Source organism: Myotis davidii, unplaced genomic scaffold, assembly GCF_000327345.1.
Source record: "Myotis davidii unplaced genomic scaffold, ASM32734v1 scaffold17, whole genome shotgun sequence".
NCBI classification, from domain to species: domain Eukaryota; kingdom Metazoa; phylum Chordata; class Mammalia; order Chiroptera; family Vespertilionidae; genus Myotis; species Myotis davidii.
Window position 1 is genome coordinate 1324925 of NW_006288624.1, and position 20801 is coordinate 1345725.

At 45.3% G+C, this 20801-nt stretch overlaps 1 protein-coding gene across 8 annotated transcripts in view; it reads right to left on the reverse strand.

The window, feature by feature from the left end:
* The window catches only part of SIPA1L1 (signal-induced proliferation-associated 1 like 1), a 339956-nt gene that overhangs the window by 45842 nt on the left and 273313 nt on the right, over window positions 1-20801 (reverse strand). For all 8 annotated transcript variants that reach the window (XM_015562016.1, XM_006760733.2, XM_006760732.2 and 5 more), the window contains one exon: window positions 15900-16169. In XM_015562016.1, coding sequence (XP_015417502.1) covers window positions 15900-16169 — 270 coding nt within the window. The remainder of the gene's footprint in view (window positions 1-15899; window positions 16170-20801) is intronic.

Below are 20801 nucleotides of genomic sequence, written 5' to 3' on the forward strand. Positions count from 1 at the left end.
GTTGGCCACGTCTGCATGATCAGATGACTTTGCATCAAAGTGCAGAGGCCCTGGGGCAGAACCCAGTTCACTGAGGTATGGCAGGTTCCCATGGTGAACCCCTAAACTTTCCACAGCAGGGCAGACTGGGGTTTCAGGTACGGGAAGCTGACAGGAGGGATAACAGAATCACAGTGAGAAGCCTTTCTAATGGAAAAAGAATAAGGACAGATACCAAAATGCATGACTCCCCAATCCATCTAGGCCCTAAGGACAGAGCTGACGTGAAAGCTAGCTCTCTCAGTGACAAGCCCGTTATCTCCAGCTGTCTCCTAGATATCCTTAAGGGGCACCCTCACCAGCAATTCCAATCAAACCCCCTAAAAACTAACCGATTTTTCCCATTCCCACCCCTCGCACCCCAAACCTGCCCCTCCTCTATCTGTTATTCCAAGCTAAATGTTTTTACATCCCTTCCCCACTTTTCTCATCTTCCACAGTCAATTGGTCTAAGTTCAACTGTTACAGAGCACAATTCTTGTGGTCAGGCAATGGGGGTGCTAGTCTGGAAAACACAAAGACAAGGGAGAGAACTAGTCTCCAACTGGCTGACTGTCCTCTAAGGGCCCCCATCTCTGCCTGGATCAGTATAACAGTGCTCTACCTGGTCTTCTGATGTCCACACTCTGTCCACCCCAGGCCTCCAGTGCCCCTACCATCTGAGTCCTCTGACTGCCAACACCTCTCCACAGCTTCCCTTTGCTTACAGGACAGAAGACCAAATCCCTGGCACCCTCTGCAGGCCCTGGACCGTCTCGCCCAAGTGCATCCTCACGTCCATCCTAATCTCCCTGCTCTTCACCTGCCTCCATGTATCCTCCATCCTGGTCACATGCAGCACGCCCCAGTCCTCAGACTCACCCACCAAATTCATATCTTTACTTAGCTTGTCCTCTCTGCTGGGAACATCCTCCCTTTTCTACTCACAGAGCATCCTTTCTACCCAAGACCCAATTCCAAAATCATAGGCCTGAATTCAAGATTAATTAGAAACTCAATCCCACAACAACTTGCTCTTTGCATCACTGTAACATTCCCTATGGAATCATTACTTTTATGTGTGTCTATCTCCCCAACTAGATTCTGCCCTTACAGGGCAGGACTGAGCCTTTATGTATCTTTGTATCTCTGGTTGCTTAACACACATTTGAAGGAGAATTCCCATCCACAGTGTAGGAAATGAAGCGGTGGTTCAGGATAAGGGCCTGCAGTTCCATCAGGTGCCCCAAGCCAGGGGTACTCAACCATGGTGCGTTTACATCAGATGAAAAACAGCTGGTCTCTAATAATAAAGTGCCAAGATTTTGGGAATAATTTGCTAAAAACACTTATAAGACATTCAAGGTGATAACATGCTTTCTTTCTTTCTTTAAAATATATTTTATTGATTTTCTACAGAGAGGAAGGGAGAGAGAAAGAGAGAGCCAGAAACATCGATGAGAGAGAAACATCGATTAGCTGCCTCCTGCACATCTCCCACTGGGGATGTGCCCGCAACCCAGGTACATGCCCTTGACCGGAATCGAACCTGGGACCTTTCAGTCCGCAGGCTGACGCTCTATCCACTGAGCCAAACTGGCTTCGGCAAACACACTTTCTTAAATGTGAGAAAATGGAATGGCAGAATTATGCCCAGGTACCCCCGGACATGTATCATCGATCTGACATGCAATGGCAAGAGAACTTACTGGCAATGCCTCCTCTACAGAGTGTGAAATGGGCAAGGAGAGACCTGGGATGCTGGGTCCTTGGGCAGTTCAATGAGAAGCTAGGAAAAGAGGCAGAGTTCCTAAGGTCCTTCTGTTAACATCACCAATCTGGTCCCTGCTACACAGATTTTAGAGAAATACAGGCGAACTGCATGGCTGGCATCCTCACTAGGAGGCCAGGGTCGAGAGAGGGCTAGGTGTGGGCAGGGATGTGGGTCAGACCATTGGGTCTTGGAACACTAGCTCATCCCTACTTTGGGTAACGTGTTTTGATAAAAGATCAATACATTTATCCGGGCATGGATGTCCCTTTAATCTTTTCCATTAAGACCTCACCCAAAGATCTCACTATTTATTCTGGAGTAATTGGAAGGGGACCGGAGTCGGGGAGGAATGGGAGGAGTAGAGCACAAAGAAGAAAACTAGGTAAGGATTAAGGAATGGCATAAACCCAAATGTAACAAGAGTTTGGTCTTTATATGCACCTAATATAGAGAAACTTCAAATACAGTTTCATTTTGTAGCTGCTTTGATTTTCTTGCTGCAAAGAGGAGGAGGTGTTGCAGGAAGACGGCGGTGGTAGGTGAGGGGCACGGGGGAGAAGGCAGTAGAAATGTTAACATTTTTGGGGCCCGTTGATTTAACTCTCTTCTGGGTAAGTTATGCCAATGAATTATATTTATGATGAACATGAAAATGTTTATGCTTCTGTGAGGAAGTGACAACATGATTCCACAGAGAAAGTCCAAAAGCAACTTTTATATCTATATTTAGGGCTTGCTTTTCTTACCCTGCTCTCCAAAATGTACGTTAAGCTGAAATATCTAATGCTCCTTCTCAACCTCAGCCCTTTTATTTGGCAAGGGTATCAGAAAATTCTACTTGGTTACTGGAGTGATTCCCAAAGTGAAAAAAATAGCATTTCCAGAAGGCCGGCTCTCATTCCCATCCCTTTTCTGCATTTCTAGAACTCAATAGAGGCTTTGTTTCCTGCCTGCTCACACACACAGCGCACACATACAGCAATGGATGGAATGGCACACCCAAAAGGTTTTACGACTCTGGATGTATGTATGCTGGGGGGAAAAATCAGAATTATCCTTTCTTCTGATGTCTTACAGTATTTCCAAATACTCTGAATTTAATACCATCACAGAAATATTGTTTGAGAACAGACCTGGTTCAGGGAGTGTAAGGGCCGCCTGCCAGCACTGGCCGTCCACTGCCAAAGAGAGCCTGCGGCTACCACTCCTGGAAGTCGGGCTGGTTGCTGTCCTGCCACTTTGAAAACACAGCACCCAAACTGGCTCACATGGAAAGTGCATGCTGACCTCCTGCATCTCTGTCCTCCCACCCACTCTATTTTAAGGGTTGCTGAGCCCAGTGAGGAGCACAAGATCACAAATCTTTCCCTCCCTTTTGAGATAAACCCAGACCGTTGTGCTTTCTCTTAGTCGTAATGAGCCTGGGAAATCCTAGATGTCTGTGCCCAAAGAGGTCAAAGGGACTAAGATGAACACATCTTTCAGTGGCTGTGAGATCGTTTACTTCTGTAAGATATAAGAAACAATCTTTTGAAAGAAGGCTCTGGTCACTGTCAGAAAGGAAATTTCTAAACCTCTTAGCATTAATTTCAGTAATTTTCTTCCCTACATTTTCATAAACTTAGCCAAGAAATAACTAAATGTTTTTAAAGTAACTGATGTTAAATGTTCTCTTAAATGCTTTCTATTAATTTCCTCTGCAGAAATAAAATGCTAGGGTTTTGTGACTGCAGGAAGAACGCAATGATTAAAAATCATGCTCATCAGCCTACAGACAACACATCCATAGTCTGCAGGACACACACCAGCTTTCGTTTACAGGCAATGCATTTTGTTGCAGTGAAAGCAAAGAGCTGAAGGGATGGATATTTAAGAAGAGACAGTCCAAGATCAGTATCAGTTCCTTATTTTTACAGAAGTGTTCTCACACTAGGATAAAGGAGAAAAGAGAACTGCTAAAATCCAGATTTCTAATAAAACCACCCCTGTTCCCCTGGAGCAATTCACAGGACTACATGCATGGTGTTAACATTAATGGACTCTTATGAAACTGACCTCCTCAGATTGTGACTGATTATCATTTACCAATTTATGGATAAGGAATTCTCAGTATCTGTGTAGTTGATGTTAACATTTTTTTCTGAGTCACACACAGTACAAGTTTAATGATGCCTCTATTTCCCGCTCTTTACTCCAAAGTGACAGCACTGCGTCCAAGGAGGTAGACCCTCTGTAATTCAAGTGCAAACAGTGGATGGTGGTAAAAACAACCGAGAGGTTTCAAATGGCAGCAATGACTGACAGATTAGATGCTTGAGTCTATAATTAAGCACAGCACTTTACACAACTAGGCACTTAAAACACCACTCACCCAGGGAACAGTATCTGGGTGAGCAAGGAAAAGTCTGGACCAAGGAAAAGCCTGCCTTCAGCAATGTGTTTCAACCAGGGATACTTCCAGAATTTTGTAAAAAGAAAAAAAAAAAGATCTTCTGAAATGATTCAAGGTGCTATAATCAGAGGAGATTTAAAGAAGTTGTGTCCAAATTTGGACAAATCATCCCTCTGTCTTTTCCTTGTTTCCTACTGTGAGCACCGAGAAGCAGAGCTACTCCCGGCTCGCTGGCCACATGATTCGTATTCGTTCTTTAGACCAGACCATGGAAATCCTGTTCTGATGAGCCTCTGGTGATAAGAGCAGTTGCAGCCAGGAATAACTCATGTACAGTTAGGAAAACTCGGCAATTCGCCACATTGAGATAAATGGGTCATCACTTCGAGCCTGGCACACACTATGGGTGCCTCTTGAGAACAATCAATTTGATAACTGAGGGCAGAGAGTAAGACTGGACGGCAGGCAGGACCAGCTTCATGATTTGTGGGACTCAGCACAGAATGAAAATGTGGTCCCCCTGTTCAGATACTATTACAAATGTCATGGCAGTGACAGCAGAGCTTTAAGCCCAGCATGGACCCTTCTGAGCGTGGGGGCCTGTGCGAATGCTGGTGAACGACAGAGCAGTGGCTGGCCCCTCAGCACGCCAGCGCGCAGGCACCCATTCCGCAAACATTTCTACATGTGGTGGTAGATTTAATCCATACGGCATGGTGGCTAGGCTACAGGGCTCTTGGGTCCGATGGCCTGGATGCTAATCTCAGCTCCACCACTAATCAGCGATGACTTTGCACAAATTATCTCATCTCTCACTCCCTGGGCTCCTTATCTGTAGAAGAGGTAAACAGCAGCCAACTTATTGGGCCGATGGGTGGATTAGCTGAGAAAACTTGCATGAAGAACTTTGAACAGAGCCGGGCCCAGAGCATGAGTCCAATAATAGCTACCTATAGTTTTTGAGGAAAACATAAGTAAAATGAAACTGTCTTGAGGGCAGTAAATACAGACTGTGGAGGCTCAGGCGGGTTAGAAGTCAAACCTTGTTGGGAAAACCAGGGGGAAAAGCCTGATGAAGAAATGCACCTTGATGGGTCTTGTAGGAAACTAAGGATGTTCACCACAGTCAGGAGCCAGGACGCAGAAATGTGAGGTCACCGCGATGGCATGTTAGGCCTGAGCACTAGACATGGGTGGGAGATTGGCGGGGGCCATGCCGGGAGGACAGCTGGGTTGTGCAGGGTGAACTCTCCTATGCTAAGCTGAGGAAGCAAAAACTTCATGCGTGAGGCAGCAAGGGGGAACCAAAGGTTCTGCAGCCAGGCAGTGGCAAGTTCTCTTTGGTTAGTCCCACCCTCCACCAATATTCACAAATATTTCACAAAAAGAAGTCAATAACCAAATCTTTGGTGAAAACCTAAGTGGATTTTTTTTTGCATACTAGGATTTTAAAGACTGGAAAAAACTAAACAAAATAAATTCATCCCCTATCCCATCATACAAACAAAAACAAGGGAAGCAGAAGCCAACATACAGCATGCATGCTGGTCTCAGGTCGGAGTGGCTGCCCATGTGTGTCTGCCTCGCATGGTCTCCACGCTCCACTCCTACGACGGCCCTAAGCTAGGAGAAGAGAAAAGCATCACGCTTTCCTTCCGATAGAATTCTACCCGTACTAATGCTCTTGGTTGTTCAGAAATTCTGAGTTCTACAATAAAGTCCCATTTGCAAACTAGCCCATCAATTACTAAACAGGCACACAGCGCTGACCAAGATTCAGGGCTGCACTATGCCTCATCATTTGTCATTTTAAAAAATATAATGGGAAACCAAAAGAGAAAAAAAAAGTGATAGATTGGGAGACTACAGACTATTTAATTTCGCTTAATTCTGGTTCTCTCTTGCGTGGAGACTGGTGGGAGGCAGCGAACTCCTATATACACTGCAAGCAGGGCCACCGGCATATGAGCTGACCCCCTCTACCATCTCCCCTTGTTCGTTTGTGCCTGCAGGTCCTAAAGAAGGTGGTCCAGGGCGAGGGCCCCGGGCCATCTTTATGTGGCCTGGAGCAGTGTCTCTAGGTCTCTGTGGTGCAGCCACCAGCTTAGAGCCCCGAGGTCAACGTGGACACACCCCACCCACAGACACACACGCTCGGGTGAGATGCACTCAGCGCTGCTGACCAGCCCTGGGACACTCTGCCCCTCTCATTCCTTCATAGCAGCTGCTCCTGCAGATAAAGAGGAAATTAAACGCACTTTCCTCCAAAAGCATTTGACGGGCAGATGACAGGCAAATCCCAAACTGCCACGCTGTCACACCTCGGGATTCTCACGGGTAGAAGGAAGCAGGACTTTGTCAGACGGTTCAGTGTTGAGAACTCTGAACAAAAGGCTTATGGGAAAATTTCACACTGATGACTGTGGGGGTGGAATTAGGGAGCTAATTTGTCTTAATTACCACTAATTTCTACGCATTTAAAAATGTGTTGTACAATCAACAAATCTTAAAGAATGTCAGTAGTTTCAAATTTCAAATGTAAAGCAGAATATAGTTTTTACCTCTAGAGAGTAATTTAAATTCCCAACACTCTCACTCCCTCTTCCAAGTGCAGGAGAGTTACCACAGGACACGTTAGCTCTAGCTTCTGGGAAGGCCTTCCCTGGTGTGCGGAGTGTGTGTTGGGGGAGGGAGGGGCTTGAGGAAGCCCTATGGCCATTGAAGGCCTCTGTAGACCCTCCTGTAAGATGTGACTAGGCCAGGCCTCCCTGGGTGGGGCTGAGGCAGAGCACTTACTCCCTAGAGCTGGGCAGGAGGGCAGGACCCCACTGCTGGGCGCAGAGAACTACAGTTTCTTGCTGACAGGCAGAGAAATATGACCACATGCCGCTTCACTGCTCTTCTCAGAATACATACAACGGTTTTTTACAAGATCATCTCTCAGGTCCAATCTAATTCGCCCTGATGGTTTTTGCAGTATTCCCTACCATCTTTGCATCTGCACCGTTCACCATGACTGTTTTCAGCGCGGCAGGCCTCCTGAATTCATCTTCTCTGTCACTGACGACAACACAACCTGCTTTGGGAACACTGACCCCCCCAGGCAGAGCCTAGATGAGGCTGCAGACGCATCATCAGCCCAGCTGCAGGCTCCAGGACTCAATGCGAACACACTCTGTGACTTCTGAGTAGCTGTGCTTGGAAAAGCATCTACAAAATGACAACAGTGACACGCAGCATCTCCCCTTCTCAAAGCCTCTAGTGTCATTTCTGTGCAGAGAGCTGATTGCATACAGAGTGACTACATTATCTTAGTCTTCACAGGGACTCTGAAAGGCGGGGCTAGAGCCCCATCTGATTCTTAGGGACACTGAAGTGCAGAGGGGATAAGGGCTGTTCCCACTGTCACATCACTCCCAGGGGATGGGACTGGAATGCAGCCCTCTGGACTGCAGAGCTTTCTGGGGGGTCTCATGAAACATGGTGCTCTGCAGGGAGGAAACCAGGTGGGAACATTCTCCCAGGCTGAGCGCACAGCAGCTATTTTCGAGGCCTGAGGAATGATAGGCAATTCAAGAGGCTTATGGGAAATTTCTGGTTATAAGGAGCCCAGGGCTTGTGGAATGGATAACCACTCCACACTGGTCCCTCTGGTCTTCTTCCCTGGGCCACTCTGGAGCTTGGCAAAGAAAGGGGGCTGGCAGGCGTGCCAAGCTCACTGTGCCTGTTGCCTAAATCTTTTTTTCTTATTTTTAATATATAGTTTTTATTGCTTTCAGAGAGGAAGGGGGAGAGAGAGAGAGAGAGAAAGAGAGAGAGAGAGAGAGAGAGAGATCAATGATGATAGAGAATCATTGATCGGCTGCCTCCTGCATACTCCCTACTGGGGATGAAGCCCACAAGAAACAACTTTGTACCAGAATCTAAAGATGTGAACCTGCCAATCATCTGAACTCGAACTGCAATGTGGATGCTGGAGTAGCCAGCTCCTTTGAAGAGTTGGGGGAAACAGAGCCTTAAGAGCCCAGTGAGTTTAAGTCAAGCATGGCCCTCTGCTTCTCTGCTTAATCTTAGCAGACAAAAAACAACCCTCATCCCCTAATTCAATTGCAACCAAATTAAAACCTTTTACATAAAATTTAGTCAAGAACAACTCAAATTTCACCGAGTCAATTTCAGACAGCGTTACCCACAATATACTTTTAAAATAGAATTGTAAACTTAGCCAAAAAATTAAAGAATTCTACTTAAATGTAGCTTTAATTTTATAGCTTTATCCGACTACAGAGTGTTTCACTTTTACCTATCATTTAATTTTTATAATAAACTTGATCCACCCATGTGTCCATTGACAGATGAATGGATAACCAAAATGTGCTACATATACAGAATGGAATAGTAAGAGTATTACTCAGCCTGACAAAGGGAAGGTTACGGTCTGAATGTAACCCCCACTTCCACACACCCCCAATCCATACATGAAAGCCCAAATCCCATTAGGCATTAGGAAGAGGGAACCTTTGGGAGGTAATTAGATTTAATGAGGTCCTGAGGGTGGAATTTCCATGATGGGAACGGTCCCCTTGTAAGAAGAGGAAGACCAGAGTCTGCTCTCTGCCCTGTAAGAACACAGCGAGAGGGTGGCTGCCTGCAGCCCAGGAGGAACGTCTGCATCAAGAACCACATCTGCCAGCACCTAGATCTTGGACTTCTTGCCTTGGAACTGGAACTGTGAGAAATAAACCTGTTGTTTAAGTCCCTCCCCGAGCCTGGCTATGGTGTTTAGTTACAGTAGCCCCAGCGAACACAGGAAGGAAATTCTGACACATGCTACAACATGAATGAACCTTGAAAGATGTGATGCTAAAGTGAAATAAACCAGGCACAAAAGGACAACTGTTATATGAAGCTACTTATGTAAGGTGCCTAGAGTAGTCAAACTCATAGACAGAAAATAGAATGGTGGTTGTTAGGGGCTAATGGATAAAGAGTTTCAGTCTGGGAAGATGAAACAGTTCTGGAGATGGATGATGGTAATGGATGTACAACAATGTGAATGTACATACACCACACAATTGTACACTTAAAAATAGTCAAAATGGTAAAATTTATGTTATGCATATATACCACAATAGAAAAAAAAAAGCGATTTATTGTCTCCTGAATTGATTTACTTCTGTCCCCACTTCTTTAAGTAAGTTCTTTTGCATACTGGTTTAATTACTACATAAAATCATTAATGAATTCATTGAGAGCCTGTTAAAATGCCTGAATCTGAGGCTGGCTCTTGGGATATGACCATGAGTAAGACAGACTGCCTGAAGGTGGAACATGGATGGAGAAGATTATTGTGAAGAACACATTTTTCGAAGAAAGGCGACTTTCAGTGATACAAACAATCCCAAAAGGGGAAATTAAGCAGAGGTGGGAGGAGTGTTTTGGAGAAATTAAAGGAGCCTCCTCAGAGTGAGGTGCTGCCAAGAGAGGGCATGGAACAGAGAGCAGATGTAAGGGCGTGAAGGAGAGAGAAAACATGGCAATGGAGTCATGGACATGCCTGGGGCCAGACAGGGAACTCTCAGGGGAGATGGCCATGAAAAGGCATGGCCCGAGGAGTACTTCCATTTCGATTAGACCGTTCCACACACGTGCAGCATGGAGGGATGGAGAGATGTTCTTGCCAGAAGAATCTCCCTGTGAAATGAGTCTCCAAAGCAATGACAAGGAGGAGGCTTAAAAACGAGGAACTCAAGAGATGCTAAGGACTTGCTAACTAAGTGATGTAGAGATGGGGAGGAGGGGGCGGAGAGGGGAAAGGCAATTATGAATCCTAGTCCTGTTCTGGATACTCAGGTAGAAGGCAAAGTCCTTCAGCAAGGTGGGTGCCACAAGAGAAGCAGGGGTGATGGAGGGACAGGAGAGAAACTGAAGGCAGTTTGGACTTGGTCTTGTAGGAGACACAGTGACATTCAAGCGCAGGTGGTTCAACAGGTAGTCAAGCATCTATAATAATAAAAGCGTTATATGCTAATTAGACTGGACAACATTCTGGACGAAGCTGGGGCTGCGAGGGCCGGCTGGCCTGGCTGAGGCAGGCGGGGCTGTGAGGGCTGAGCCCCTAGTACAAATTTTGTGTATCGGGCCTCTAGTATGAATATAAAAAGTAAATAGAACAAGGCAAAACATATACTAAGGAACTGCCCACATACAGATGATGGCTGAGGTTACTGAAATAAACTATTTCAAGATATTGCACAGCACGGGATTTTAAAAAAATGAGAAAAAAAATTGTAGAGCACACAAAATTTTGGGGGTGATGAGATAGGTTTAAATAAATAACACACACAGAAAAAGTGAAGTCTGGAAAACAAGCAAAAGCAGTTGGCAGGAGGGTCCCCCAACTTTACAAACATGGGCGTCAGAGGGCTGCGGCCTGAGCAATGCCAGAGAAGCCAAGTTCCATGGTTTAAGGATCCTTTAGTCAAGTCAAACTATGATCCAGGGCAGGGGTGGGCAAACTTTTTGACTCGAGGGCCACAATGGGTTCTTAAACTGGACCGGAGGGCCAGAACAAAAGCATGGATGGAGTGTTTGTGTGAACTAACAGAAATTCAAAGTAAACATCATTACATAAAAGGGTACGGTCTTTTTTTTTTTTTAGTTTTATTCATTTCAAACGGGCTGGATCCGGCCCGCGGGTCGTAGTTTGCCCACGGCTGATCCAGGGGGATGGCATTTGGAAAGTATAAGTCCTGAAACTTCTAACCTCAGCTAATCCTATATAATAAAAGCCTACTATGCAAATTGTCCCCTCAGGTGGTTGTTTGACCTGGAGTTCAACCAGGACGTGCGCTGACCACCAGGAAGCGACTACCTGGGGGAAGGGGTGATGGGGACGAAGGTGCAGTGAGAATGTGGGGTATCCACTAAGCTCGCTCTCACTCCCTCTATACCCTCCCCCACGTGGCCACTTTCTGGAGAGCTGGGCCACAGCTGCTGGGACCACAGGGGCTGGTCGGGCTCCCTGTGGATTTGTGCAAGAGCTGGTCTGCGAGGCCGGCCGGGAGAGCACGCTGCCTACCCGCTTCCGTGTGGTGCCCCTAGGAGGCTCACGCTGCATCCGCCTCATCTCTATGTGGGGACTCGAGCGCCCCCCGCGCGTGACTCAGGCACAGGGGCCCAGGTGCTGCCCAGGGCCTAGAGGTCAGCTGGGACCTGCCTTTCCACACCAGATACTCGCGTTTCGGTCGCCGGCCAGGCCTAGGGACCACACCCATGTGCAAATTTTGTGCACGAATTTCCTGCACCGGCCTCTAGTAGTCTAAATAAAGGAAGAGGAAGAATTTCACAGGTGCTTGCTTTGTCTCAAAGTAGAAAATGACAGTGAAAATTAGCACAGAACCTGTATGAAATAAATTTAGAAAGCATTTTCTTAAAAATACAGATTGGATGAGCACACAACTAATCAGCTCTCTGAGAGGAGAACTCTAAGCCTGTTTCAACAATATTCACGGGCATACCCTTCTGGCCCTGCATGCTGCTATTGTCTGCTGAGGAGGGTGGGCTGGGCTGCCAGTGCAGCCTTCTGTAACTCTGTGTACATGAAGAAGCACTCTCCACCCCCACACTTAGAGCTAAATGAAGTGGGGAAAGGGGACAGGAAGGCATGCTGGGAAAACTCAAAAGTGCCACTAGTTCAGTAAGATCCAACACCAAGTACTTATATAAAGGCTGGTAATACTTCATCTAAAAACAGAGAAAGGAACATTTTTATATGCTAAAATGCCTGTTGTCTATACAAAACCCCTTAAACAGGTGAACTTTTCTCTATTTTTCTTTTTTTAAAAATATATTTTTATTGATTTCAGAGAGGAAAGGATAGGGAGAGAGAAACAGAAACATCAATGATGAGAGAGAATCATTGATCAACTGCCTCCTGCACCCCCCACACTGGGGATCGAGCCCGAAAGCTGGGCATGTGCCCTGACTGGGAATCAAACTGTGATTTCTGGTTCATAGGTCGATGCTCAACCACTGAACCACACCAGCCGGGCTGAACTTTTCAGAGCACATTAACACAGATCAGGGTTTTATCCTGAATATTATGTATAAACAGCACAGTTGGATGTGCTTCAGCCAGCTATTTTTATTTCAGTCCTACCTTTACACTCCAGATAAATTTCAGGCCAAAAGAATGATTGCATTGTAGTGACTATTTTTGTTGAACAAAAATTAATTCTGTTGATAAATACTATCCCCACAAATACTAGAAAATTCCATACTCAAAAGACCACCTGCAGAGCATAAACCTCATATATTTAAACCAGATAGAATTAGACTTTATTCTATTTATATGGCAAACGCGTATTCTGCTCCTATTGCATCAGTTTATCTTAATGTATAGAGAGTACACAATTCGGTGAAACAATTGTTAGAAACTCCAAACACCAACACGTTTTGCAATGTCATACAAATTCTGACCTTAGTATTTACTTTTTGTTGTTGCTGTTAATCCTCACCTGAGGATATTTTTCCATTGATTTGTAGGGAGGGAGAAAGTGAGAGGAAAGACAGAGAGAAACATCGACGTGAGAGAAACACATCAACTGGCTGCCTCCTGCACGAGCCCTGACCAGGGCCCAGTCCGGGGAGGAGCCTGCAACCAAGGTACATGCCCCTGACCGGAATGCAACCCGGGACCCTTTGGTCTGCAGGCTGACACTGTATCCATGAATCAAACCAGCTAAGGCTGACCTTCGTATTAAAGGAAAATGATAACTTGTTCCACAAATATTGTTTTAAAAAATTGTCCCTAATGACCTTACGTCTAGAATATTGCATCCAATTCCACCGGCAGTAAATGAAGGTTTTCATGTAAAAGGAGCCATGCTGAACCCAGTCATGGTTAATGAAGTAGGTTTGTCTGGAGATGGCTGCTAACTTAAGCTCACACAGCTGGTTTCTCTACAGTTAGACACAACGTGCCTAACTTGGGAGAGAATCAGGGCACTGAAACTGCAAAGGCAACACTTTGGTCCTGACACTAGGCTCACACTGTTATCGTAAGGCAAGATCCAGTTTATGGCAGACCTTGTCATTCGTTCTAGTTGTGATTCACCTGAATGGACCACACTTTAGAGATTCCCAGGTACAAATGGAAACGGCGCCCAGGGCAGGGCTGGGATGAAGGGCAGAGTCAAGTGGATAAGCACCCAACCAGCCCCTTCCATCTCTCAGCAAGGTGTTCTGTTCTCAGGAAGCCTACATAAGAAATGCGTAAAAATTTCAGCGATATTGTAGTATATTGTATGGAAGAAATTATAGTCCCAGGTAGACTTTATGAATCTGTTGATTCACGAAGGACTCAGGAAGTATTCCTGATGAATGTCCCAAATCTATTCTATGCTGGGGATATTCCTGAAATAGCAGCAAAAGAGTTCCTCAACTATTACCTTCTATTTATGACTTGAAGTTAAAAATTAAAAAAAATAAGTATTGTATTAATAAAAATTAGGAATGAAGGGATAGGAAATCGAACTCTTTTTTACAAAAGGATATCCATCTGAATTGTACATACTTCACAATAAAGAAGAGCCAAATAACCTGGATATCCTGAAAATGTAGGGCTGGAATTTTCCAAGTCACCCAATCCTCCATCATAAGACCTTTAATCTGAGTCAAGTCTAAAGAATACCTGAAACTAAGAAGCCTGAGAGGGATGAAGTGGAGGTTAAATTTCCCCCCCAAACCACTGGCAGCCTCACTTCTGCCACGTCATCCGTACATCAGAGTCACAGCCTTTCACGGTGAGCACCCCAAGACTGCTTTCCTCTGGGTGGAGTGAAGGTGAAAGGCAGACACAGTGCACGAAGACATAACCTCCAGAACTCAACGGGCTCCCTCTGGAAAATAATGGAAGTGAGGCATTGCCCAGCACTGAAAGCTGCTCTATCACAGGACGATCAGTAGCTACAAAAAATATTTCCACTTTTGGAAGTCAGTATGTTCAGCAACAATCTTTAGTGTCTGTGGCAGAAATTAAACTCAACGTGGAATTGAAATATGTTCTGCTATTGTATTACATGGAATCTTGTGCAAAGAAAATAATACACACAAAAAAACAATTTCACGTGTAAAAGCCGATGATTGTTCTGGAGAGAAAGAAAATAGCATCCTTCTCTAAACAATGGTTTCCTAGATTCATCTTTCAAATTTCGGGCCAAATCATGGATTCCAGTGCACACACACCTCCTGGAGAGCCAACTGCAGAACAAAGAATTTATTCAGAGATCTCCTGGATGCTTTTCCTCCTCAAAAATAATGAAAAGTGAGGAGTCCAGATGGGAATGCAGCCACTCTGGGAGAGGACTCTTTTGAGATAAATAACAAGGCTCTGTAAATAAACCTCCAGGATTAAATGAGGAATTCTGAAAAGACAACTAATTTTAGTTTGTCTGATTTTTACTAAATTATTTATACATAGTGTTCTAGTATTTCTGAAGTACCGAAGGGACAACGTTTTATGCTAAAGCTCAAAAGACAGACTAAGGTAAAAGACATCAGTGTGATTTTTGAAACTTTCAGCTTTCTGTTCTGAATTTGAAGCAATGACGGCTCAGCATCACTAGGACGCCACTCCTGGCCACCCTGTTCTTGTAGAACCTGGTTCCTGCTGCTCAGATGAGCCAGGGACCGTGTTGGCTCCCACAGGGCCCTTCCTTCTGCCTGGCGCAGCGCCAGGAGCACAGCCTTCTCCCACTGAGGGTTTCTGATCCCTCCCTAGCTGATCTCTGAGATGAGCTCAAGACAAGCAGAAGTGATGGGGAAAAGGCAGTGGGCGGACAGAAAGAAGTTGGCTGCTTCTAGCAGATGACGAGCAGGTAACTGAATGAAACTGCCCTTTTCAGGAGCTCAGATAAGTAGGACTAACAAATTTTATAGTGCAATTTACAACTTTAGAGCCAATTTTTATTTACATTTTAAAAGTACTTAATCTGGTTTAAGTTTTGGCCTAGATTCTATTTCAAAGCACTGCATTTTACAATGAATTCCAGACAAAAGTGCTGGGGCCTTGTTAAGAGCCAACTGGTTATGATTTGTGAGGGAATCTACAGTGAGGTGTTTAACAACAAACCTTGGATTCTCACTTTCTGGGGTCCCCCGATCCCTCTTCTTTTTGCTTATTTTACTCAGGACTGAGTTTTAACACAGCCACTGTCCGCCCCCCCCCCCCCCCAACTTACAGAGCAGTGGGAAATATGTTTGTGCTGTACTGGCTGTTTTCGTTTCTCACAATTATTAGCACAGTGACAGATACTCAACCAAAAACCTTCATTCTGTTGCTACTGAATCACTTATCGCCAAAGACTGTCCGAGATGATGTCACAGTCAATGTCATCTCAAAGCGTCTGCCGAGTTCCAAGCCACATGGCTACTAGGTGTACAAGAATGATTTCTGTTGACCCCACAGGGAAATGAAAGAGCAGAGCACAAGCACATTACACGGAGCCGAGTGCTATGCGGGGAATAGATCCTCGTTTACCCCACGGCTTTGGAATGCTACCACCACACTTTGAAAGCTGCTGGTGCATGCATCTCAGTTTTGATTCTTGATTTCTAGTAAAATATGGGAAGACCTAAAAGCTAGTGCTTATGAGTCTGGTGCTATTTCAATGGGGGCAGAGATCGGGAGCCAGCCTGCGAAGGCACACTCACCGCCGCTCCAGGGGGCGCCCGTCGCTGGAGATGCTGCGTGGAATGTTGGCGGCTCTCTCAGGAGGAGGCATCTTCCCGTCTCCTTTCCCGGCATTCAGCCTCGAGGTCATGGGGCTCTGTACCTGGGCGGGGACCTGAGGCCCATGAGGCCCTTTGCTGGCGTTCCTCTGCCACTTGTTGTTGTTTCGGAAGGGAAACTTGAACTCGTATGAAACCCCCTCGTTCATTTTGTACTCCATCACTGGCATGCGGTAGGTTTCTGAGCAACTCCTACAGCAGGGAGGGCACAGAGAGAAGAAAAACTAATATTACTTTTCCTCGTTTGTGCAACCACACTGATTCTCATTAACAGCTAAAATGGATCAAACACTTCATTAATCACTGTGCCCTATAATTAGTTTCCTTCTGAAAACCAGAACCGCAGAAGTCTTACACTTCTCCTTTGCCCAACCCCCACTCTTGAGTCTGAGGTGTGGAGTCCTTGAAAACCAGAGAGCCAAGATCACCCTCGTGGGGTGGGGGGCAGTGTCTGTACTGAGACCTGAGGAGGGAAGGCAGCGTGACCGGCAGGGGGACAAGCCCTAAGATGGGGGGAAGCAAGCAGTCAGCTTCACACACTCCTCGCAGCACTTTACATCAGGGTTCTTCTGGGATGTAGTTTTGAATGTTAGGATCCTGATAGTAAAAAATTTAAGTGGGGAGAAATCTTGAAATCCAAATTGAGAGTCGAATTTAGCTCAGAAAAAGAAAGAAAAAGGCAATTATAGAAATTCTGCAATTATCAGATTACCAGGGAACGAAGCATAATTTCAAATCAGGTTTTCTTTTTTCCCCAAAAGTCAGAAATCTCCTATAGCAGGGCTGTCCCCCAGTAGGGAAATTAATGGCAGGCACAAATGTATTCTGTTGCTTTAGCCCAGTGGCCGGCAAACTGCGGCTCGCGAGCCTCATGCGGCTCTTTGGCCCCTTGAGTGTGGCTCTTCCACAAAATACTGACTTCTGTGCTTGGGCCACGAAGTTTCACACTGTACGTGCGCGTCTGCACGTGGCATTTTGTGGAAGAGCCACACTCAAGGGGCCGAAGAGCCGCATGAGGCTCATGAGCGGCAGTTTGCTGACCATGGCTTTAGCCCATTTTTGTGCCACCATCCCAACTCCCACATCTTAGAAAATATGGAACCCACTTTCCATTCCCTTTACTCCAAACCAGGAAGAATCAAACCTTAACTGAAAAAAGCCTATTCCTACCAAAGCACTAACTCAAACTGTGCATCTGAATTTTATCATTAAGTGAAAAAATTTACTTTCTTTCTTACAGGAATGTTAAAGACTGAGAAACAGGTGGGAGGATCTAGAGAGGGGGTTAGGGTCATCGTGAGAGGCACTTCAGAGGTAACCTATGGAGAGTCCAAGCCGATGCTGTCCCAGAGAAATAAAATGCGAGCCACAAGTACAAGCCACTTATGTAATTTAAAAATGTTTAATACATTAAAAAGGAAAATAAAATAGGTAAAATTAATTTAATTTAACCCATATGTCCAAAATGCTACAATTTCAACATATAATCAATAAAGCCATATTAAAAACTATTAATGAGGCTTTTACATTCTTCTAAATTTGGTGTTTTTTACATTCACAGCACGTCTCACTTGGGACTAACCACGTTCCAAGGGCTCTGTGGCGGGTGATTCGTGGCTCCTGTGTGGGATAGAGCAGGTCCGAAGGGCACCCAGCTGAAGGCCTGGCCTTGATTTGGGGAAGGGCTCATGTTGGTGTAAGAATAAGCACAATGGAAGGTGACTTCCTTTCATGATCTTGTCCATGTATCTCACACATGCACCCAAGTGTACCCCCAACCCCCCCCCCGGGGCTCCCCCCGCCATCTCCATGATAGCCCTGGCTCCTGAAAGTGCTGCTTTCAGAGCATGTGTGTTTGCTGGGTTCTTGCCCTCCCCAGCCTTAGCCCAAGCCTCCAATGGGCACCTTTCCTTGGAGCTTCCTTACCACTCCCCCTGACTCCCCGGAGCCTAGGTCAACCGTCTGCCTAAGGCTTCACAGTAGTCCTTTTATGCCTTAATGACAATGGCTTTCAAACTTTTTGGACCACAATCCCAGTAAGAAATACCTTTTACACTGTGATACAGCATAAACACCAATACACACTCATACACACTCTTCCTCCGACAGCCTCCATTGGCTCCACTCTGTTATTCCATTTCATTAAAAAAACACATCAGGTATGATCTCTTAAATCGATTCATGATCTACTTGAGAGTTATGATCTGCAGTTTGTAAAACATTGCTTTAGAGAACATCTGACATTACCTTTAGTCGTTAATAACTTATGCAATAAACCCTTTTCTCTGATGAGGAAATATCACCTTAGGCTTTGATATAAACTCCAGCTTTAAGGCTGAGATTTCTGACATAAATATTCCACTGTAACTTTTTTTTTGGCTGTTCATAGAGGCATTACTGTAGTATGGTTTGAAGTCTTCCATTTTTAACTAAATATGGCATCTGATGTAGTATCTAGTGCTCTGGGTCTGCAAATATAATGCAATAATGTAGCTTATCAAAAGAATATTAATAACATTTATGGTAACCCATGGAAAATGTCTCTCCATTTCCCCATCAGAACCAGCTTAGCTTCTCCTCAGCAGTGGTCCATTTTAACATGCAAACTCCGTGGATCTGTCACCTCTGCCCTTTCTGTTGGCTGCTAGGAACCGCCACATGTACAGAACTCTAGTATCATGTATTGTGGACACTAATTTTTCAAAAATTTCCTCCTAGGCGACACGTTTCCCTTATTCCCCCCCTCCTCTGTGCCCTCCATGCACACAGAGATGCCCTCACTGAGTTTTAACTTTGTGATACTCTATATTCTACATGTACCTTCATTAGCTGCTTCAAGTCCGTACTGCATCAAGTAGAGATTAATAAATAATGACACAGAAACAATAATGATGCAATATAAAACAGACAAGTTGCTTTCATTTTGGGGGCCTTAGTTTCTTTGTAAAATGAAGTTTTGAAATTGACAGTCCCTAAACTTTCTTCTAGCTCAAATACTCTTTGAAACAGTCTTTGAAGCTGCATAACATTTAATACTAAATCTGGTTAAAAGAACCCACTAGCCAAAGATTTTCTCTTCTCTATCGTCTTCATTTCCATCACTCTTAACAGACAGCTAGAAACCTGCACACCCTACAATTATGGGATGTGGTCTGACAAGGCCTAAGCAGGGAGTAAGGATTCATTCATAGAGAATGGAAGACAAAGCTTTCAGGAGCTACACCCAGCCATTCTGCCATTTCTACTGCCTCCCAAGGCAACTACCCACTCGCTTCCCATCACTCATTGCCCTCTGTAAAATACCAGAATGATACAGAGGTGAATCCAGAGGTGAGCAGTACACTGAAGAACAAAGGTGACAGCTGGCTTCTAACGACACGCATGAACGTTCTAAAAGGACTTGCAATTATATCATCCCAAGTGAAATCTGGTGATGAACAACTCTACCACTCGGAGCTCACAATGGACGGCACTCACAAGCCCCACAACTCTCGGCAATGCGGACATCATTACCCATTCATCAGATGAGAGAACGAAGGCCTGTGGAGGCTAATTCACCCACGACCACAAAGCCAGAGCTGACAGAGCCAGGACTGGAACTCACAGAATTAATCTACTTTTGGGTAGTCTTAGGTCAGTCACTAATGAAAGGACACTTCTACTCCAAATCCCCAAATTTCTTCACCTTACAGTGTCCATCGCATCTCACTCAGGGCAGAGCCGATGACAAAATGGAAAACTGGGCATGTTTTAAAGACCTGTGGTCAACAGAAATTACAAATTCAGTGCTAAACGTGACGCACAGTGACGTGCTGAAACCCTAGGTCAACTGAAACACCACTCTATCTCCTTACTTGCTTTTCCAGTTTATTTGTTTCCTTTCATTTCTTGTTACTCATTATTCTCTCCTTTTTCTGTAAGACACTAAGAAATGCAGATAGAAACACAGTTGAGCAGAATATTGAACAAATCATCATAAGACTGGACTCCTGAGTCAGGAACGTTAGGTGTCTGAGGGCAGCGAGGTCTGAGGGAAGCAGAGAGTGTGCGACTTTGGCTTAGGAAAAACACTTAACCTCATCTGAAAACAGAGATGTGAACCAGAGGATCTCTAACAGCTGCCCTTCTAGCTTCCGCATTTTTAAAAACTTGTGACCCATTTGTATTTATAAGGTAATTTGGTCCCTTTATATAACTTGTTGGTTTTTCTCTTTCTCTTAATTGCTTTCTTTAAAAACTGCAGGTGATGGGCTCCCCACTCCCAGGCATCACCACCAGAACATGTTTAATCTGCTCTCTGGGCATTTTCCATCTTGCCAAGAGAATGCTGTTGAAGAATTCAGAGGTGACAGATTTGGAGATGGGGACAGATCAACAGTGGTCATGAGCTGGTGGACGGGTGAGGGCCCTCCTGCAGTGCAGCTTGCTCAGGGCGCTGCCTTCCAGGGAAGCACCAAACCTGCTCCGGCATCAGCCGGTGGGCCGGCTCGGGGGCAGGCTCGGAACCTTCCAGACCTTGTTCTCCTCATTGTTTTAGTGGAGGTAGGGTTGGTGGGGAGATTCTTTAAAAAGCCGGGTACACAGGAGGGGCTCAGACAGTTTGCTTTACTTTCCCTTACCTCTTCTTTTCCTTAATTAATGACTCTCCCATGTGAACATACATGGATGTTTGTAATTATGTACAATCACCCCGCCACCCCCGGTACCCAGTGACCCTGAGAAGGGGGTGGAGTGGGGGCAGCGTGCCTGGAGGGGAGGCCTGTTCTGCCTCTTGCTGGAGCTGCAGTAACAACTGACAGAGAAGGAGAGAGTGACTAGTCAAAG